At 40.4% G+C, this 23,116-nt stretch overlaps 1 protein-coding gene across 1 annotated transcript; it reads left to right on the top strand.

Moving 5' to 3' along the window:
- Positions 1-502: 502 nt before the first annotated feature.
- On the top strand, positions 503-21,980 carry esyt3 (extended synaptotagmin-like protein 3). Its single transcript, XM_075479067.1, has 23 exons — positions 503-1,078; positions 3,066-3,107; positions 4,874-5,008; positions 5,195-5,271; positions 5,372-5,441; positions 5,527-5,616; positions 5,718-5,773; positions 7,202-7,322; positions 7,839-8,015; positions 9,073-9,155; positions 9,414-9,462; positions 10,908-10,997; positions 11,141-11,203; positions 11,292-11,351; positions 13,320-13,391; positions 13,667-13,753; positions 14,173-14,322; positions 14,484-14,830; positions 14,949-15,047; positions 17,750-17,881; positions 17,986-18,091; positions 20,623-20,672; positions 21,464-21,980. The coding sequence occupies exons 1-23, from the start codon at positions 725-727 to the stop codon at positions 21,501-21,503; spliced, it is 2,550 nt and encodes an 849-aa protein (XP_075335182.1). The 5' UTR covers positions 503-724; the 3' UTR covers positions 21,504-21,980.
- Positions 21,981-23,116: the final 1,136 nt, after the last annotated feature.

Below are 23,116 nucleotides of genomic sequence, written 5' to 3'. Positions count from 1 at the left end.
TATCGAGAACCTCACCATTAAGATAAATAAACAAAATTAAATGTATCTTATCAGGATAAAACAACAAATGGATTAACGAGAGAGAGAGAGAGAGAGAGAGAGAGAGAGAGAGAGAGAGAGAGAGAGAGAGAGAGAGAGAGAGAGAGAGAGAAAGAATAAAAACAACATCACAAAAATCAATAATCAAGAAATAAATTACAATAAATCAAAAGACTAAATTGCAATGGCAACTATAAACAAAAAAAAAAAGAGAAGAAAAAGTATTAAGACAGTCCCATAGAGTACAGGTGATCTTTGAATTTCCTTTTATTTCTTCTTTATTTAAATGTGAACTCCACAAGAACCTCGCCGAAGCCCACGACAGGCACGTCGTCGTCTGCCTCACTAAAGCTAAATAAAAACAGCAGATTCCACACATGCCGCGGTGATCTATGATAGGTTTTTATGGGTGGAATTCTGCCTTTGCGGAGCACATTCCCCACCCATGGACGCAGGTGTGCGTACCTGTTTTTTCGGAGCTTTTCAAACACGGAAGTTTCAGCGTCGTGACGTTTCATCGCGGCTCTCACGGCGAGTTTGGTAGCTTGGCCACTTTTTTCCTTCTTCTTCAGACATCTGTGACAAAGTAAGCCGAAGTGAGCAAAGAATAACAACTTTTTTCTGGACTTGTGGAATCGAGTGTCCCCCCCACCCTCTCCTCCTCACTCAACGGGAGACCTGCCCGATGGCATCCGCCACTCCGATGCGTCCCGGCGGCCCGGCTCAGGGCGCAGAGACCGAGAAGAACCTGTCGATCCACGGCAGCGCGGAGAAACTCAGCCCCTCTTCTGTCAATCACATGTTAATGGAGTTCCTGATTTACTTCGGACGAGCCATGTTCGTCTTCTACCCCGTGTATCTGACGGCCTACCTGGGCTTCAGTATCAGCTGGGTTCTGTTGTGCATGTTGATGATTACATGGTGGGGTAAAAACCGCCAGTGGAAGGACGCCCGGATCGGGACAGCCATTGATTTTGTGGACAACGAGACGCGTGTTATCAACACAGAGCTGAAAGATTCATTACAGATGGCTTCATGGGTATGTATTGTGCTGACCCATCAGACCAGGGGCGATTTTAGGATCTGGTCTTTAGGGGTGCCCAGCCCCCAGTGCTCACAGAGGCACATTATTTCTCACTAATTGAGGCGAACTAGTACATTTATAAATTTTGGAGTTTTGCTTTGAGTAGTGTTTTCCCCTACAACATTCAATTTTGACCTCTTCATTTCTAAAGACTGTGGCTTGACAGGAATAACAGAGAGCCTGAGACAAATATTGAAGATAACTCGACATTTATTTTGGGAGTAAAGAGTTCAAACAAAAACAAATGCTAGAAAATAAATAAAATGGTCACTAAAATAATGCACCCTTGAGCACAAAAAAAAGTGTTTTTGCATAATATAATATTTTAAAAATGTGCTGAGCCAGGGGGTGCCGAGCTATCTCACGTTGGTGCCTTGGCACCACTAAAAATACCCTAGCCTCGCCCCTGCATCAAACACTAATGAGAGTAGTGGGGGGAACGTGCCTTGTTGGAGAGCTCTTCAAACCGCATTCCAGACATCACAGATAAGACGAAACTTGAATGTCAGATATTTTATCTGTCTATTTTTGTGGTTAATCTGCCTTTGTTAGACTCATCAGTCGTTGTATGGGGCGACATTGTGTAAAACATCCCGAAACAAGCTTTGAACTGTGTTGCCCTGACAACAACGTTTTGTATTTGCATGAGCGGCCAGATTCCAGCTCACCCTCCCATTACCAAGACAGCCAGCTAAAATGGCCTGTGAGCTTGCAGGAGGTTTCGCCTCTACCCATTTGATTGCACCACACCCATATAAACAGTGACTCATGGGACCTGAGGAATGTAGGCTAATATGTGTGATAGATGTCAAATCTGCTCATATTTTTTTTACCGGTGGTCACCGTGTATCAGAGATAATGATGATGACATATGTTCTGCTTTCAAACTACCTGCAAGATTTCAATTTTTTTTAAATGAACATAGGCACATGTTATTTCTGATTCCCATCTAGCTGGTGCAACATGCACTTGGTGTTGAAGAGTTAGTTTTTTCCTGTTTAGTGTCTTGCAGAGCTCATATTACTTGGATAAGGCCGGGTATGGAAGTTTTTCTGTGCCATCAGAGTTTGAATACGAATTTCTAATATTGAATTTTTACAGCATCAAAATCACTTTGAATTTGAAAAACCAACAGTGTGAAAAAAAAAATTCAACTTCAAAAAATTCAGTGGAAAAAGAACCAGACTCAACATCCGGGTAAACAGGGAGAAGCAATAGATCCCTGTCTCAATGCATCCAATGGCAGCCAATCAAGTTACGCTTCATTGGACAGATCAGCCATGTGCACCAACGTGGGTGATGGTGCTTTGGTGAGTGAGTTTACTTTTTTGCCTTTTGTGTTAGTAAAATTGAGTAATAGATATTACTAATATCTATTGACCTGATCTGATGAATTGAGACAGGGATCGATTGGTTCTCCCTGTTTACCCGGATGTTGAGTCTGGTTCTTTACCACTGAATTTTTTGAAGTTGATTTTTTTTTTTTCCACTGTTGGTTTTTCAAATTCAAAGTCTGATTTTGATGCTGTAAAAATTCAATATTAGAAATTCGTATTCAAACTCTGATGGCACAGAAAAACTTCCATAGGGGTGGGCCCATTATATGGTGTGCATTAGAACATAACCCTAAACTTCTGTTACAGTTAACAGTTTTGATGCTGCAAGGAGGTCTTGGTAAGCCTTAAACAAACACTACTGTGCTCGTCCACAGTCAAAATTTCTGGAATGCGAAATGTCTGTTTAATCTGTCTGCGTCAATCTTTGCATCATGTGATTTTTATTGACCTGTTTTCATTTGAATGATGCCATGCTCTAATTTTGGTCGTTTAATTTGTTTGATTACACCATGAGATCTTTAATCCATCATGCATGCCGCTGTGTGGTTTTGCTCGAGCTTGTGATTACAGATCCACTTCTAACTGTCCTATTTTTTCCCCCAAAGGTACAATTCCCAGATGTTGAGAGAGTCCAGTGGGTTAACAAGGTATAGTATGAAAATAAAGTCCTCTAGTAGGTTTGTGGTTTTGTAAGATGAAGGACATCTTCTTCATGATGTCAGACTCTTTAGCCCACTTCAAGGCAGAAATCAAAACCTCATTGCCATTTCTTTAAGGAGTCTTCAGGAATGGTTCTCCAGGCTTCTTGAAGGACATCCCAAAGCTCTTCTTTGGATGTCGGCTGCCTTTAGTTCCGTTCTCTGTCAGGATGATCCCACACTGCTTCAATAATGTTGACATCTGGGCTCTGGGGAGGAGTCATGAGACCTGTTGCCACTGATTTTCAGTCTAGTTCCTGTGTCATTTGACATAGCTCAGCCACCCTTCCATAGAAATCTTTTCTGATGAGGGTTCAGTGAACAAGTATGGATCAGCTGAAGGTCCAGATGCATCTTTCAGCTTCTGTGTCCTGCTGGATGTGATCCTACTTCTTTCTACCTTTCAGATACTGTTCATCTGCCATTTTTTAAAATTTTTTAATATTGCACGTCATGGAGAAATATGCCAAGTTTCTAGCTAATAGCTCTTTGGGAATCAATTTGTCGGAGCAAAGTTAGAATTTACTGTCGGTCAGACTGTTATCTTTGGCTTTTTCTGAGAAACAAAAGAAGAAGTGCCAAAGATACGAGTCAAAATTGGTTCTTTGTTAAGTTTTCTTTTATGTGTAGACGCAGCACTGGTTCATCCCTTGAGTTAGGAGCCTTTTTATGCTTGAATTATTCACAGGTATTCATTGGTGTTAAAGGTGGGGTAGGGGTTCTTTTTCTGGAGCATTTTTTTTACATATTGCTTGAAATACTCATCCCACCCCCATTACAACCAATTAATTAAAAGTTTTGACATAAAAATGAAAAGTTTTAGTGGCCTCTATAACGAACAATCCAGGAAAAACACTATCCAATCATACTGAACGGACTGTTAACGATGATTGGAGACTGATGCCGTCTATCAAACTGCAATCTGCTCCTCCCTCCCCCTCCTTCCCCCTGTGCGCGTACCCTGCTCCGTGAACGAATTATGCGTGCCCAGAAGCTTGGCAGGAAGCTAAACTAGAGCCAGCTTGGCTAGCACCTAGCATTATTAAACGGTTCATTATGATGTTGAAAGGTATTTTCTTACCTGTGAATCCGCCATGAGAAAAAGTTAGCAAAAGTTAGCCAAACCAATCGATGCTTGCTGTCAGAACAGCGCTCGTGGTCCTTCGTGCTCGTGAACAAGCATTGCGCGTTCATGTACTCTAGAGGCGTGGCTTCGGGGGGAAAGTGAAGAAAAGGGTTGGGACTTTTGACCTGTGTATTTTCAAAATGCAGCTTCGCTGGACTCAAAATCCAGGATCTCCTACCCTACCTTTAAGTGGCTGAACAAACAAAAAACACGTTCTTCTGAAAATTGTCAGGGACAACAACACGACTAAAAATGACTGAAAATGGAGCGTTTGAAAACTTTGAAAGACTTTCAGAAAGCCTGGAAAACATGACTACGTTTACAAGAAAGTGTGGCTGCTTGAAAGCCAAATAAACTAAGAGTTTTAGTGTACAATAAAGGGCAGAACACTCTGACATGTCGAACCCGGTATTTGGGACAAAGAGATGAACAGGATAAAAGGAAATTGTAAACATTGTCAGATAAGTTCACCATTGGAAAATTTGTTAACCTAAAACCCTTATTCAAAGATTTGTCAAGCATTTATATCTGCTGTTTATTGAGCAGAGTGTTGAATCAAGTTGTTACCTCCTGTGTGTGGTATGTTCAGGTGTTGGAGCAGGCGTGGCCTTTCTTTGGGATGTACATGGAGAAGCTCCTGAAGGAAAACATTCAGCCAGCCATCAGGCTCTCCAGCTCGGCACTTAAAACATTCACTTTTACCAAGGTCCACTTTGGCCACAGAGTGAGTTGATGTTTTACGACCATTTCAGTTCATTTGTTGGGCATCACTCACAAAATTTGATTTTCAGTCCAGTTTTATAAAACCAAGCATATCCAAGTGATTTAAATTTAGTTTGAAATAAAGCTGGGACAGCCGCATGTGAGGCTCTTTTAATGTGACTTTCTTTAAATGTCTCCATCATTTCAGCCTCTCAAGATCACGGGTATCAAATCTTACACCCATGAAGTGGATCAGAGGGAGGTGGTTCTGGACTTAAACATAGAGTCAGTCAAACACATTTTCTGTACATCTGTGCCCAGTTGTGAGCGTGCTGGGTTCCCCCTCCACATTAACATCTAACCAGCCCCCTTTTTTACTTTACAGTTACGACAGCGATGTGGACATCGACACTGAAGTGAAGCCAGCAATCACAGCTGGTGTGAAAGGTCTTAAAGTGAGTGCTTCTTGTTCTTCTGTGTCCTCAACTTGCGTTTCACTTTATGGCTGTTGCTCTTGTAAAAACTGCCTGAAATTTCCAGTTCCAGGGGATGCTGAGGGTCATTTTAGAGCCTCTTATCGGTCAAGCACCGCTGGTTGGAGGCGTCACCATTTTTTTCATTCGCCGCCCCGTGAGTGCTCATCGATTTATACTTTGGTGAAAAGTGCAATTGTTTGGTTGGTGTTTTTGTGAACACGCAAGCCTTGTTAAAAAAATCTATTTTACCTCAAGACCTTACAGATCAACTGGACTGGCATGACCAACATTCTGGACTCCCCTGCCTTTAGGTTAGTCTTTCCAGAAAATCACTCTGAATCTTGGGACACATTGACACAACCAGGAGTGATTCCCGTCATAATATTCTTTCCCGTCATGATTTTTTTTCAGGTCGACGTGGACACCGAATTTCCAGGGTCGTAGATCAGTTATACATCCGATTTATGGCTATGCAACATTACTGAAGACTAGGGCTGGGCAACGATAAAATTTTTTAATCGAATTAATCACAATTTCCCTGATTAATCGCGATTAATCGCATGTGTACGCAAAATCCAAAAATTTATTCAAAAGTAGTGTATAGCCTTTAGCATTTAGTTTTATTTTAAATGTGCTGCCATATGAATGAAAGTGCCATAACATTTGTTGTGCAAACACACTTTTAACATCAGCATCTTTCTGTAGTTTTTATGTAGAAGCCTTGCTCTACTGTCTGTTTCCTTGAATGACTTGCTGCTATCAGTTGTGTGTTTTGCCTTTAAGTGATATTTTAGACTGGAACTACTACGCTGAGAAGACGATTCAACTTGGCAGTGTTTACAGATGACTTTGGTTCTGTCGACTCCGCCGTCTGGAAGGACTTTAAAATGAAAATGGCCGAGTAAAAGTTCCGTACCCTTCTCCATGTTTGGTGGATCCACCAATTACTTTCTTTTCCGGTTCCGCAGCAGACGGCAACAGACTTTTACAAAATAAAAGCCTGTGAGCAACAGACTTTTACAATAATAAAATAAATAATAAAACAGGGGTGGTTCGTGGTGTAGTGGGTTGAGCAGGCGCCCCATGTACAAGAGGCTATAGTCCTCGCTGCAGCTGGCCCCGGTTCGAGTCCCGCATCGGACGGCCCTGTGCTGCGTGTCGTTCCCCCTCTCTCTGCCCCCTGCTTCCTGTCTCTCTGAACTTCCCTATCCATTAATGGCACAAAAGCCCAAAAATAAATAAAAAAATATTTCTTTTTCTTTTTTCTTTTTTAAATATAAAATAAATAAAACCTGCGTTAATGCGCGATAAAATATTTATCGGCGTTAAGTAATTAACGAGTTAACTCGCCCAGCCCTACTGAAGACACTTATATTGGATGTGATGCAGCTTTCAGCTTATAGGCATGCGTTGAACGTTGTTGTCTTCAACCTGCAGCACTGCCACAACACTGCAGGCAGTGGCTGCTAAAACAGCAAAAGTTAGCCGTTTTGCTTTTCTCGTACTTCTCAAACTTTTCCCTTATAACTGGACAAATGTTTCCTGTCTCGTAATGCTAAATGCCATCCGTAAATGTGCTGAAATGGCTTTTATTCAGAATCGTTTGTTGGTAATGTGAATGTAGCTTCAGAATACCGGTTTTTCTTGTTGGCCTTAACAAATTCTCTTTTATCTATCTGATCTTGTTATGCTTATTTGCCTGGTTGCTGTCCTCTCCCGTCTCATCTGTCCCCTTTTAGTTCAATGTCGGAGGATAGCATCATTGACATCGTTGCCTCTCTCATGGTGTTGCCTAACCGCATGTGTATCCCCCTCATCGACCAGGTCAAAGTGGATCAGATGAGGTTCCCGCTTCCTCGTGTATGTATGAAATCCCAAATGCTTCTGAGCATCCTTTACTTATTTATCTATTATTTGTTCTATTATTATTAGTCTTTCTCTTTCGCCTCCCTTATATTATATTTATTATATTTATTATATATCTTAGTTTATTTTCATTTATCATTTATTTCATTTCTTCTTATTTCTATTTATGTATGTATTTATCTTAATCTACTAATTAATAAACTAACTACTTTGGATCGCCTTGTTGCTGAAAAGTTCTAAGAACTGCAATCTTAGAACTGCTCTGTTCGAATCCGGCTATTGGCTGCTTTAAATGAGATAATTGGGTCAAACTGAAGAATGCATTTATTATTTGGCATATTTGAAAACCGTAGGTTGTGTAAATGTTGTGGACCTATGAATAAAATTTGAAGTGCTATTTTTACTAAAGTTTGCTTTGCTCTTTCAATTGAATCTTTAACGCAGCTACAGACGGTGTGTCTGAACAAAAATGGTGCTCATGTGAAGCTGTGTGACTCCTCTGCTTCTTAGGGGGTGGTGAGGGTCCACGTGCTGGAGGCCAAAGACCTGTTGGCCATGGACACATATATGCTGGGCTTAAAGAAAGGCAAATCAGACCCATATGCAACACTCAGAGTCGGCAACCGGCACTTCAAAACCAAGACCATCTCAAATACTTTGCAGCCAAAATGGAACGAAGTGCATGAGGTAGAGTAAGAAAAGCATGCTCCAGTTGTACATTCTTTGATTGTATTCATTGGACATTTATTCTGTCATTTCCGGGTCATAAACTTTGTTTTACTGGTTCAGCATAAACTTAAAATTACATGATGCTCAATTTTCTTACCCAGTAAGGCTGTGCAGTTAAAATTTGATCCCACATTTCTCCTTATGTGAAAGTCAGAAGCTGACAATGTCCCAGTTTTTTTTTTTTTTTTTTTCCTTATTCATTTTGCAGCACTGACTCGCTATCAGATGTGACACTTATCATCTAATTTCTCCATTACAACGTGTAATCTGCTGGGAGTCTTTCCCTTAGAAATCACAATCAGTATATTTGATATTTACATTAACTTGATCATCTGGAAACACATCCCCCTCTGTCCCCCTCTGCTTTTTCACATTGTTAAAATACTGTATACATGGTGCTTTTTTTTTTTTTTTTCCATGTGTGATAGGACATATCACAAGCAAAATCAAAGCAAAAGTATGGCTGAGGATTTCTTCTTTGAATCTGTAGAGCACCACCTTAAGCTTCAGAAAGATGAGGTCAGACAGCCAACCCAGTTGGCTTCTCCAGTCGGGTGTTTTCATCTGGTTGCTAAAATGCTAAACTACAGGAAAAGTGGATTTATTTTATTTTCGAGACATTGCAGTGTCCCATCAAAAAATACAGGAGAGCTTACAGGTCTATATTTTTAATTTATCAGATTTCTTTTCAAATTCTACTCACAAACAGCTGCCCAATGTTTCAGCCTTCTCACGTTATGTGAGAAGCCCATGATTCTGGTTGCCAGGGAGTGACAGTTATCAGCCCTCGCCATTATTTTGCTGCTGTTTCTGTACTGTTCTTTACAACAAGAGTTTTTATTGAGTCACAGGAGACTTTCAGGAAGTACTGAGAGGTGGAAATGTGTGTGGAGCTCACTAGCATATTCATAGATCTCCACTTACTGGATGAAGAACCAGATTTTGGATGCGAGGGTCAGGAACTGCTGGAGCAGTGCGTTAAATAACGTCCACCTTTTCTTTACCGTTTGCACAGTTTGTTGTCCATGAAGCTCCGGGGCAAGAGTTGGAGGTGGAGCTGTTTGATGAGGACACGGATAAAGATGATTTCCTAGGAAAGTAAGATACTATCTAATAACCAATATAATAGATATACTGTGCTATAAATATATTAGATTGTTTTCCTCATAATTGATCATATTTAGCCATATACTGTACATCCCTCTACTCCCCTGCAAAACAAAAAATTCAAATATGTGTAGAAATTGACCAAGAAAAAAAAAGTACCTTGCTTTTTATGAAGATAATGAATAAATATGACCCCAAGCACTTGACATAATGGTTTATCTGTTCTTATTTTACATTTTTCTGCCTTAGGTACCAGCTTGATTTAGGAGAAGTGAAGAGGGAGAAAGAAATGGATCAGGTGAGTTAGCTGTTGTACGGAATAAATTAAATTATGCTTATAGTAGAGGACTTCAGTGCCACAAAACATGAGCTGGTTTATTTGTTAATATTTTGGTCAGTTTTGTATTAAGAGTGAGAATTTTCAATGCATTTCTTGTAGTGTTGTTCCGATACCAAAATTTTGACTTCGATACGATACCAGCCATAAATACCTCTATACTGAACCAATACCTCGGCGAAAATCTAAAAAAATCTGGAAAAGAGATGAATAATGCTCCAGCTCGCTCTCACTATGGTTTAATTTTCAGCAGCTTGCTCCTTTCCTGCTGTTTGAGCAAATAACTACAGAGCAAGTATGAGCACAATCTCTTCTGTTAGCATCTTGGCTTTCGCTTAACAAGCTACTTTTCTGTCAACGTTTGAACAGTGAACACATTAATGACTGACTTACACATTTAAAATACAATTTTATTTTAAACAAAACAAAACATGCCACTACATGGTATATGCCATTACACTATGGTGGACAAACGTACGTCAGAGAATTCCAGTGAAGTATTTCAACCTTTACACTCAGAATAAATAATTAGAAAAATATAATTGCCAAAATAAATAGCTACTGAACATGCTTTAACAAAAGTAAAATTATTGCTTTCCTCATGAACAATGAAATCCCAAATACACTCTCTCTCAACCTCTGAACTTCTCCAATATGTCACTAATGGCGCTTTTCCACCAGCTCGCTTCGGCTCGGCGCGCTATTGCGTGTTTCCACTAGCATGCCGTACCTGCAACCGGGACGATTTTTCGTATCACCTCAGCCCTGGTTCCAAGCGGGACGAAGCGTTACTAAAACGTGACGTCAGCCGACTGCCTTCCACTGATCGGGCGATCAGTGTCGTCACTGGAAGCGTCATCATGCGGATACTAAAAGCTAGCGTTAGCAACCGTTAGCTTATCTCCAAACGTCGTCTTTTTGAAGCTCGTAACAAAACTCTCCGGTACTTTTCAATACTGTTTTGTCTGGCGGCCAGGAGTCTTCTCTGGCTCTCTTCTCTTGCCTTCTGTGGGACAAAAAGCCACAGGGTGAGCAGCAACACGCGCAGCCGTGTTACGACGACCCCGCCCACGTCGAGGAGGCACGAAGTGTAATGGAAACACAACCAAACCGAGCCGTGGCGAGCTAGTGGAAAAGCGCCATTATTTGAAATGTCCATGTTAGACGTGTTCCCTCCCTTCCTCTGCACTCCTTTGGAGCATGTCTTACACACCGGCTTTAGTGGGTCTGTTGGCTAACCCTCGTTATCTGCGAAGTAAGCGAAATAATTCTAGATTCTTCTCCTTCTAAAAAAAAAAAGAAGAACGTATCGCATTGTTTTTTGCGTCAGGGTATCATGATACCTTTCTAGTATCGGTATACCGTCCAACACTAATTTCTTGTCGATATCTCCCTCACTCTGGCAGTGGTTTCCTCTGGAGGGGGTTCAGCACGGTGAAGTTCATCTCAAGCTCCAGTGGCTTTCCCTAAAGGCCGACTCCAGTCTCCTGAAGGAGGTATAGCAGCTGCAAGCTTGCATCAGGACACAGCCACTTACTGACGGCATGATTTTAATGTCACTCAAACGTATTGCCACTGCGTGTAGCTCAGCTCCCAGCGGCTATGCAGATGTGTAAATGTCATGGTCGCTCTCTTCCAGACCAATGATGGCCTCGCTTGTGCCATGCTTGCTGTGTATCTGGACAATGCCTCAAACCTACCAGTAAGTGCTTCACAATAGGGAATGTCATTGTAGATTTAGCAAGCAGCTTATGCAAATGTGTGAAGTTTACTCTTGTACTTGTTTCCAGAAAGACCACAGTGAGTTCTCATCACATCACAAACATGGAAAACACACAAAGGCGGCACGGGTAAGTTCGGATGATCATTACCTTTTGTGTTCTGGGGTCCCGTTCCTGTGTTAAAGCTGATTTTGGTAGACTCTCTGCAAAAGTTTGAGTCTAAATAAAGACTTAAAGCTATTTTTTGCCCATGAAAAAGAGGGTGTTAGGCTACATATACATAGTAGATATTTAACAATGCAGTTAGACATGTGGAAGTCACGTGGAAACAGTAGCCACACCCGGCTTTCGCTCCAAGGTTTTACAGTTCAGAACATATTCAGGTAAATGCAACCTCAGATTGGCAACAGCTCAAGGCATATTACACCATGTTATTTATGAAACAAAGGCAAAGGAAGAAACTGCATGTGAAAAACAAAATCCACCCATGTCATGGAAATGAAAGTATCAGGCAGGTGCTGCTAGTCTTGACTTGATTATTTGATCATGTGCAGGTGTTCGCAGCTTTATAAAAAAGTTTAGCAGGTTGACATTTTAAAGATCAGTCAGAATTCCTCATTAATGAGAGAGACTGGTAACTTCGTACAGAAAACAATTCAAGTTATTGTTGCTGAAGGTGGTTCTAAACAAGCAATTGAATGAAGGGGTTTGCTTATTTTTCCCACACCACTTCTGCACTTTGGTTTAGTTTTTGTTCAATGAATAATGACACAATGTGTACAATGTCATGTGTTGTTGTTCATTTGAGGTTGTATTTACCTCATTTTAAGACCTGACAATGACCAGATTCGTGTTATTTTTCACTCCTCCATAACAAAAGATCCGCCAAACCTCTGGAACACAAAGGATGTGCATTTTTAGCTCATATCAAATAGGATTGCGTTGGATATAGTTCAGGGAAAACTTGGATTTCTTGGATTCTAAATGAGGCTCTCAGAAAGCATTCTCTTCATGGGAACGCCTTAGCACTCAGTATTTCTGGGTCTTGATTCTAGACAATTCTAGACATGGCTGGTGTTTCCTGTCTGTCTGGGTGCATGCTTATCATTTATGTGGGCGTGTTATTGCCAGCTGGTTTTCATGCTGTGAGATTTCCTCTTTCACCTGAGGCTTGTTTGAGCTGAGTTTCCCAGCATAAGAAAGTGTGTTAGACTGATATTTTAGCAAGTATAATCAAGTCTACACATTGAGTAATTCAGGCAATTCCGAGCAAACTGTAAGAAACATTTATGGGAACATTTTCTTTCAGAATTGCTTACAAACGTCTTCCTATATAAGATGTGCCGATATGAACTGCTTTCAGAAGTCACTGAGTGCCATCTGCTGGCTACAGTCTGAAATTGGATTGACGCAACGAAAGATGAGGTTTGAAGGAGAACAACGAAGTCTATGAGGAAGACACTGAATTTCTCACCAGGTTTCATTTTGATGGAATGCCATCACTACCATGCCTATCCTGCCCCATGTTTGTCCCATGGGGTGTGGTGTGTCTGCAGTGTTGGAATGGATTGCAGAACAGTTTCAACATGGAAGATAAACGGCTGTTTTTTATTTTTATTATTCTCTAAACACAAAATCCCAACTTAAGCTTGTGGCCTTTTGTTTTTGTCATTAAAGTTTTTATTTAATTATTCATACACACCTAAACAAAACATTCAAACTAGAAAACAAACACTGACACCAACATCAACAGACAGTATATCCAGCTTATAGTCCTGTACACAGACTCTTCTTTTGTTTTTTTTTGTTTTTTTTTTACATTTTACATTTTGCATTGATCAGCACCATATCAACAAATTTTCATTTTCCATACCTACAAAAAAATACAAAAATATAGTATTTTTTTCTTGCTTGTGGCCTTTTGTATAAGTCACACGATATTTTTCAGACTGATGTGTCACATAGAAAAAAACAAGTACCTAAAGTAGAGGTGATATGAAGCTACTCTGACTGACCAAAACATCGAGTCAAGAAAAGAAACTTAATAGATCACAACAGACACTGTACAAATAAATCTCCTATTTGCTCTGTTTTCAGCTCACAAAGAAACACTCTGGTCCAAACTCTTTGGTGGAATTTTCCATTGATAAGGACGTTCAGAAAAGCAAGGTAACACTCTCACTTTACCCTCCTGATACACAAGTTCCCTGAGCGTTAATGCCTCGTGGGAAGTCACGTCTGTCTTACGATTGTTTTGGGTTATATATAGTTGCCATTATTTTCAGTTTGAGTTTGAGCACCAGGCTGCTTGTTTGTCAAACAAGATGCAACAAAATAGTTCTCCACCCCACACAAATACAGACAACAGATTCTGAACAAAATTTATTTTCATCCTACAGAAGTCTTCTTTTTTTTTTTAATCCTTTTTTATCCTTTTCCCACAGGTGGTGTATGCATCTAAAGACCCCACGTTTGAGGAGGGCTTCACCTTCTTTGTGCACAATATCAACACACAGCAGCTCATTGTTCAGGTTTGTCATGTAGTGTTGATTCAGCACTCATAGGATCTCTCTCAGAATCACATGTCATGTGAAAATCCGCCTTGACAGTAATCGCAGCTCAGTGTGATGTTGATTTGATTTTCCTCCATTTTTTAAAAAATATTGATAATGATATCAGCCAATTTGTACAATGGAAAGTGCTTTTTGAAAAAGGTTTCCAAAAATATCTACTAAACCTATAAGACTACAATAAAACTAACAACTGTTATGTACTGAATGTCAAATAACCCCAGTCAAATTATTTAAGGCCTTCATTTTCCTGCTGCTCCATTGATTACAATAGAACCTGCACAGTGAAAGTAACAATTTTTCAACAGCATAAGAGAATACTAGATATCAAGAGGTCATTTATGTACTGTTTTAATGTTGCCTTTGTCTGTGTGGCTCAGGTCAAAGAGCATGAGAAGAAGACTCTGCTCGGTGTTCTCAACTTGCCCCTCAGTCGCCTCCTCAACTCCTCCAACATGGCTCTTGACCAGCGTTTTTCGCTGGAGCGTTCCGGAGCAAACAGCCAGATCAAGCTGAAGGCCACTCTTAGGGTGGGCACACGAGTTTGCACCTGTTCATCTGTTAACCTTTGTACTTTCTTCAGCTGATGTTCTGCTCATTCAGCCTAGATTTTCAGAGAACTTGCCAGTGCGCCTTATTAGGATGACATTTTTAAGATCAATAACGGTCCTGTCCTCCATCCCCGCAACAGATTCTTACTGTGGAAAAGCCGCCACCCAAGATCATCCCGTCTTCTTCCTCCCAAGCTAAACAACAGACGCCACAGAATAAGCAAGGAGCTAACGCCTCCACGTCCGCTCCCTCCTCTGCTACGGTTTCCTCCAACAACATCCCTGCTGCCTCCTCTTCAGCCCAACTGGCTGATTCACTGAATGGCTCAAGTGAAAACTATTTATCTCACCGCCGTGGCTCCTTCCTGGCTTCTGAAACCCTGAGCTCACCTTCCAACATGCGTCGGTTTGACTCTCACAGCCTGCTGTCGGATAACTCCATTTCATCTTCACGTTTCGACATCTCAGACAGAGCATCCTATCCAGAGTAAGTTTTTGGATTTCTCAACATATCTTTGTCAAAATTTAAGTTCTGAACTGAACAAGAAGGATTTTTAGCAAGTTATGGAAATTAAATTAAATGAAACTTCCTTTCAACACAATAGGGCTATTAGGAATCACAAAGGCTCGTTTGGAGAGATCCACCTGACTGTAAAGTATGCTTCTCTGAGGAACAAACTCTTGGTCTTGGTCGATGCCTGCAGGTTTGTTACAAAAATCCACATTCACTTGTTTTTTCTTTTAGCGTCATTACTCACTTAAAATAATGCCATTAAAAACCTACAGTGTTGTGCAAACAAGCCTCCCCTTTCCTTATATTCAGCCTCCAGGGAGCCAGACCCTTTGCAATCTTTTAAAGTGGTCTTTAGCAACAGTTCTCTGGGTTTTCCAAAGGTCTTTTCAAAGTTTTTCTGTCTGAGCTAGAGGGAAGTATTTTTTTGTCTTGTGAAGCCTCTTAATACTAACCTAAGAATTATTGAAACTTCAAAAAGGCGGCTAACTCAAGGGAAGACCCAGTGTTGTCTATACATAACAGACAATGGCAAGGAACCAATTATAAATTGCAACTTTAAGCACTTTGATAATTGTAGCCGGCCATTAAGACACATAATTTGTTCTCTCTAATTTAGATGCATTCATGTAAAATACTAAAGATAACACAGTTTGACAGATATTTAATAGGATCTTTTAACCGACAAGTTGATTACCGAAGAGCAATGGGCCAAAAAGAAAACAAGCATATGTCCAGATTGTGTGCATAAAAATAGATGAAACTGAACAAGTGGGGGACAAAAGATGAAGTGGCAGACCTAAAAAACTATCTACAGCAGATGAACAGTATTTTAAGGTAATATATTTAAGAAACAGGAAAAAGATTAAGCAAAGACCTGACACAGGACCTGATGCTGCGTGTACACCAAGTTTCGCTTGAGAATTCGCTTTGGTAGCTTTGTTCGCTCGTGACGTCACATTTGGAATGTTCAATTTTTAAAGGCCCCGCGGCTGTGCAGCACCCCCGCGAAAAAGAACAAAGGGACACGAAGAAACGTGTTGTTATTTACAATTTGTTATACAAGATATACATCACGTTACAAATGATGTAAAACTACATTAGGTACACCTGAGAAGAGCAGGAATAGCAGAGGCAGCTGTGAAAAATAAAATAAATTCGAAATAAAATCAGAAATAAATCTGAGACAAAACATAACTGCAGTGAGAAAGGTATGCGTGGGGTTACTACACTATTGTATATATAAAATAGTGTAGTAACTATAGTGTAGTATAACTTTACCATGTTTAAAGGACGTAGGAACTAGGAACCAAAGTTTACACCTCTGTTTCCGCGAACCCCGCGGATTGTCGGACCCCTACAATCTGTGGATTGTCATTGGTTTTCGCCGAACCGCGTCATAGCTCATTGCCATAATGTTAGCTTGAGTTTAATCGCTGGAATTCGCTCTGGCCGCTCACCCTCCATAGAGAAATAATGATTTCCGGCGCTCAGTTAGCGTAGGTCGCTCTTGGTGTACACAAGGCATGATTGTTCTGTTCAGTCTCCATGGAAGGGTGACTGTCAAGAAGCCATTTTTAAGGAAGAGAAACAGGGAGAAAAAGCTGAGCTGTGCCAAAGGACACAAGAAGTGGGCTGAAAATCAGTGGCAGCAGGTCTGATGGAGGGATGAATCCTCCCCAGAGCCCGGACCTCAACATTACTGAGGCAGTGTGGGATCATCCTGACAGAGAACGGAACTAAAGGCAGCCGACATCCAAAGAAGAGCTTTGGGATGTCCTTCAAGAAGCCTGGAGAACCATTCCTGAAGACTCCTTAAAGAAATGACAATGAGGTTTTGATTTCTGCCTTGAAGTGGGCTAAAGAGTCTGACATCATGAAGAAGATGTCCTTCATCTTACAAAACCACAAACCTACTAGAGGACTTTATTTTCATACTATACCTTGTTAACCCACTGGACTCTCTCAACATCTGGGAATTGTACCTTTGGGGAAAAAAATAGGACAGTTAGAAGTGGATCTGTAATCACAAGCTCGAGCAAAACCACACAGCGGCATGCATGATGGATTAAAGATCTCATGGTGTAATCAAACAAATTAAACGACCAAAATTAGAGCATGGCATCATTCAAATGAAAACAGGTCAATAAAAATCACATGATGCAAAGATTGACGCAGAGAGATTAAACAGACATTTCGCATTCCAGAAATTTGACTGGACGAGCACAGTAGTGCTTGTTTAAGGCTTACCAAGACTTCCTTGCAGCATCAAAACTGTTAACTGTAACAGAAGTTTAGGGTTATGTTCTAATGCACACCATATAATGGGCCCACCCCTTATCCAAGTAATATGAGCTCTGCAAGACAATAAACAGGAAAAAACTAACTCCTCAACACCAAGTGCATGTTGCACCAGCTAGATGGGAATCAGAAATAACATGTGCCTATGTTCATTTAAAAAAAATGAAATCTTGTAGGTAGTTTGAAACTAGAACGTATGTCATCATCATTATTTCTGATAGAAGAGCTTTGGGATGTCCTTCAAGAAGCCTGGAGAACTATTCCTGAAGACTCCTTAAAGAAAGGACAGAAAGCTTGTCTGAGGGGGTTCACCCTGTACTTAAGAGTAAAGGTGCTCAGACCAAATATTGACTTTCAAGCTTGTTAGAATTGTACAAACTCTGTTTTTTCTTAATATACCTTTATTTTTGCATGTTTCAATAAATTACTGTCTTTTTCCTATTTTCCTGATGATATCTAAAAAAGTTAAGAGGTCACTTAAGACTTATGCACAGTGCTGTATTTTAATGGCTCCAGGTGTTAAAATTCGGTGAAGTTGTTCAAAAGAAAATTCCAGCTCTGATTAGTCTCCTATATGTATCCTTTCCCCTACAGGAACTTATTCCCCTGCAGTGAGAATGGAACGGATTCCTACGTCCGACTCTATTTGCTCCCTGACCAGACCTGGAGACACCGCAAGAAGACACACATCAAGAAGAGGACGCTCAATCCTGTCTTCAACGACAAGTAAGGACACTGACTCACACACTTGCATGGAACAGGAAGAGCTTCTTTGAAACTCTGTGATGCTTATCTTATCTTCGTTTTTTGCCAACCGTCTTTCCTCACAGGTTTGAGTTTGATATGTCACTTGAGGAAGCACAGACCAGGAAGTTGGATGTGGCAGTTAAAAATAACAGAATGTTTCATACCAGAGAGAGAAATGACATTGGCATGGTAGGTGGTGCTATTTGTGCAAACCCTGTGTTCTCTTTCCTGTCTCAAGGGGAAGTATTTCATGATATTAGATAGCCATTGGTGAGAGAATTATACAGGTTTTTAGTTCAGTGTTATTTTTTGGATATGTATTGTTACTTCAGAGACAAACAAACTAAGGATATGGATTGCTGGAACCATGTCCTGTGATCTGATGACACCAAGATGAACAAATTTGCTTTCGATGGTGTCAAGCCTGTGTGGTGGTAAAAAGTGATTTGTACAAAGAAAAGTGCCCCATGCTTAAAGTCAAGCATAGTAGTGGGAGTGACATGGTTTGGGGCTGTATGGATGCCATCATCAAAGGAAGCTGAATTTCACCAAAAGAAACATGCTTGTCAACATGTACTGTGACTACTGAAGCAGATCATGATACTCTCCATAGGATTTCAGTCAAATCTCACACACGTCTCTTTTAGCCTGGTGCAGACTCAAAATGTAAAATTTCAATGTAAGGCAAGGATGAAACGCACAACGATGACCTCCCTTTTAATGCCTTTTCATTTCATGACAATTCGGGCCAACACGGCCCATTCTCAGGGAGTTTAACATAGGGCTGTACTCACTTTTGCACCAGCATAATTTCACAAAAATGGACAAATATGTCATTTAAGTTATATTATTGATCTTTCTTTTCTGTTGTAAGCTCAACAGATGTTGTATTAAACTTACTCTATGCACGTTTTGGGAATAACTTGTGTGTGTATTAAAATATTGTTCAAAATGTTACTTTTCAACAGGGGTGTACTCATTTTCACTGTGCACTGTACACTTGCATCACAAAATCGTTCATCCAGAAAAAGTCAGACCTCACAATCGCTTGGCGCTATTTTCTCTTTACCTTCATATCACTGTGTGCTGTGTAGACCGTGCAGACCGAGCAGTCCCCTGCTTCCGAGCAGCAAACACCGTAACAGGTGCGGCTATCGCATGGATTAAAGTTCTCCGTCGCTGTGACGGATTTCCGTCAGCTGAACAGCCTGCATAGTGTGTCCAGATGGATTTTCCGTCAACTGAACTCAACTGGGAGATCGTCCTGATCGAGAAAGGGGAGGGTGGGTTGTGACGGGTGTTTAGTGTATGGATTTTATTATAATACTGATGTGATGTAACAGATTAAATTAACAGCAGTATTTGTTTTGATTCCTTTATGTTTGAGCCGCGCCCTCCCATGATAAGTAAGGTGCGGCAAAAAAAAAAAAAAAAAAGGAACACGAGTTGTCAACGGCGGGGGCGGGGCGTGGGGGCTGGGGCTACAACTGCGTGGAAAAATGACTAGCAGTATTAGTCCTAGCTAGCTATAATTTACAAATACACGCCTTAAAATAGTATTTCGTTAGAGCAATATAGAAGGAATGCTGGACCGGTACCTGAGGCCTTTACATATTGGAAACCCCCATTAGAAAAGGCGTTTGTCAAGTCTGTGAACTGATGTCCACATTACTCCTGGTCGCATCTTTAATTCGCTGAAAATCATCAGCGTTCAATGACCCAAACGGTCCAAATTATATAGTTTCAGCGTGGACAATAGTGATGGGTCATGCGCACAAGCATCGGCTCTTGAGAGCCGGCTCTTTGTAGTGAATTAGAAGAGCCGGGCAATTATAAGGTCTCTGCGCCAACTACAGGAGTTACAGTTCATCATAAACTAACCTACTTAGCCTTTTCACAAAGCTCACACTCTGTGGAATGCCATTAAATAGCCAGAATAGCTATCTAATATGCTGCCACAAGAATGCATAGACTAAAACTTTTCCCCCCTTCCAGGCGGTTAAAATGAATGCGTGTGTAATCCACTGTGAAAGTTTTTATCCCTTGGAAACAAAACTGAACACTTGCATTAGGTCTTAGGAAGGTATGTGTAAAATTGGGCTAGGACAGCATAAAGGACACACTTTCACATGTTATAGAATCATACAGTCTGCTGAGGCATCTGATCAAGTATCTCCATTATCCCTCCATTCCTTGCATAGAACCAATGTACGTTCTGTATTGAGGGCAGAGGTATGGCTACATTGGTTTCCGAAGGGGTACAAGGGGGGGAACTCAATCTGATGTTTAATCGCTAAAAATTTCAGTCAGACGACTTTTTTTTTGCTTTAATCCCTGCTATCGGCAGGTGGCTGAACGCATTGACATGAAGGGAGAGAAAATAGCGCCAAGCGATTGTAAGGTCTGACTTTGAACGATTTTGTGATACAAACGTATTACTCTTTTGAACGCATATTGTTTTGAGAAGCAAATATATTTTTGTGGGCCCAGCCAACTAGCCGGACTACCTTCATGAAAGCCAAAACTCGGCTAGAACTCGGCTCACAGGACGCAGCGGGTGGGAAGTCAATGTTCAGAAATGATGTTGCTAATATGGGATGTCATACAGCTTCATATCAAAAGAGGCGAACTATCCCTTTAACGAAAGACCTTTTGGCTGTGGTTGTTTGTTGTCACTTTGCAGATTGCAGTTTGGATAATTAACATGTTTCTGTCCACAGGTGATGATTGATTTCTCACAGCTGGATATAGCCAAAGGTGTCACAGAATGGTATGACGCCCAGATCTCTTACTTTCTGTTACTTAACAATTCCTTTTTGTTTATTCTGAACAGAGCAAAAATATGAACTTGGTATGTTGTATAAGAACATAGTGTAAGTGTGCTGAATTGAAGTAAAAATGTTGACTTCCATACCTGTACACATTGTACACATGTACATGTGTCCAATCACAAGTGGATAGCTCTAAGTATGTGTGTTCACATGCATCCCCACATGTGTTTTTAGTGACCAATTGGGATCTCAGCTACCTGCTCTGTGTGTAAATAAACATGTAACCTACGTATTGCAGTCAGCTGAACAACAAATAGGACATCAGCAGGTCTACTGATGTTTCTGTAATATCACATCAAGTGACCTGAACTTCTTCTTATTTAGACATTAACATGTTTAGGGTTCAACAGAGTCGCAATAATCGCTGAATTATTTAAAGACATTTCAGTGAGCTCATTTATGGGAAAAGAGAAGGAAAAGCGCTTACATTTCTACAGCTCACCAACAGGCCAGTTGCCTGGCATCCCTAGCAGGCTGCTGCAGAAGATCCATTTCATCTGAATCAGGTGTTGAAGCAGGGAAACATCTAAAACCTGCAGGACAGCGGCCCTCAAGGACCGACTTTGGACATCCCTGTACTAGACCTTCTGATATAACTGACTTATGGACTCAAGTCTGGTCCAGAAGAATGATGGATGAGCACAATTGAATGAGAGCATGCTTGTTTGGTTCAGCCATAGTCATGTTAACTTTTCATATCTCTTTTTTTTTTTTTTTTTTTTTTTCTAAGGTATGAGCTCACACTGCCTGGGTTGAGGACTTCAAACTAGCAGGTGGAACTGTAAAACAAGCCAAAGAGCAGACAGGAGTGTCGCACGTCCCTGTCTTCTTCTTCATCGCAGATTGGATTCAGATTTCTATCAAGAAGCACGCTGGACATAAATTATTACAACTGGCACGTACAGTAAAACTCCACATTACAGCCAAGTTAATGATGTCTCTGTTGCAGATACTCCACACGTGCATAAGCAGGTGTATCATGGAGGTACATCTATTTATTCTTGCATATTTGCATATTTGCACTTGATCCTGAAGACAAAGTTTTCTTTCACATAGAAAAAAACAATGTATTTCATCAGCAAATGTTAAATCCTCAGAGAGACGAGGCGATGTCTGCATTTTTTGTTATGGATTTGTTAAGTTAATCAGAACCAATTATCTCACTGTATTTGTATATAAATAGTTGAACTGTCACTTTTTATGTAACGGGTTAAGGGACATTGAATAAAAAACAAGTGTGTGTTGCAGCAGTCCAAACAGAGTGTGTTTGTTGCACTGGTATACACAGCCACTCATTTTAACAGCTTGAAGATTGAAGGGAAACAAACAGCTCATCACAATTAAAAACTGCATCAAGGCGAGAGAAATTAAGGTGAGCTCAAAGGAGGGGAGGGGGGGGAGGGGGGGGGGCAGGGGCATTTAGTGGTGAAGATAGTAAGTTTTAAACCTGCCTGATTCCCAATAAATATATATTTATTTTTTTAAAGTGGTCACATCAATTTCCAGGATAATGTGCAGCCTGATGAACTTTTACGTATTTCAGTTGAAAAGCAAAAAGTAATTAAATAAATGTGAGAATGACTTGGCAGTAGTATTTAAATTAGTACGTGGAATCATCATAGTAGTTTTATGGTTTTAAAGTTCATTATATTTACACCTCATTCGGCAAATATACGTGCCAAACAGTATTTTGGTCGGTGGAGTATTTTTTTTTTTTCTGTTGGACATGGGGTAGAATTATGTCTTTGTCTGCTATGTCTGAGTATATACTGATAATGAAATTTGTTCAGGTTATTAGGAAATAAACACTTAAAAAGACATTGTGGCTTTAAATATCGTTATATCTTTGATAAAACTCACTAGGTAAAAAAGATACTATGCTAACAGCAAAACATCTGTCAATAATTGATTGTATATCAACAGAGTACACAAACTTGACGTTTTCTTGCTTCTGTTATCACAACTGAATTGAGAGGCTCTGAATTCACCCTGGACTCATTCACCGCACAATTCCTGCGCGAGGTGCGCGAGGTCAGGTCACTTGCTTCCTTAGCAACTTCCTTAGCAACAGGACATAGTTTTCGGGTATTCTAGATTAAGCTATTTTTTTTGCACGAACATGAGTTCAGGCAAGAAGAAACCAAATATTATAGATAGCCCAGCCCTCTCAGTGACAAGTCCATTACAGGTAAGTAAAAACTGTTATTATAATACCGTTATATAGATTAAACGGTGTTTCTAATCTAGGCTAAAACAATGTTTAGTTACTTGACTAGTCACGACAAAAGCTAACCATTTTTACACATCTACCGTCAGATGTTGACTCTTCTCATTGAAATGACAGCTCGCGGGTGTATTGTCGATGTTACTGTTGTAATTTATG

The sequence above is a fragment of the Odontesthes bonariensis genome, chromosome 12, assembly GCF_027942865.1.
Source record: "Odontesthes bonariensis isolate fOdoBon6 chromosome 12, fOdoBon6.hap1, whole genome shotgun sequence".
Lineage (NCBI taxonomy): Eukaryota > Metazoa > Chordata > Actinopteri > Atheriniformes > Atherinopsidae > Odontesthes > Odontesthes bonariensis.
The sequence above is the reverse complement of the archived record's forward strand: the minus strand, read 5'-3'. Positions and strand labels throughout refer to the sequence as shown.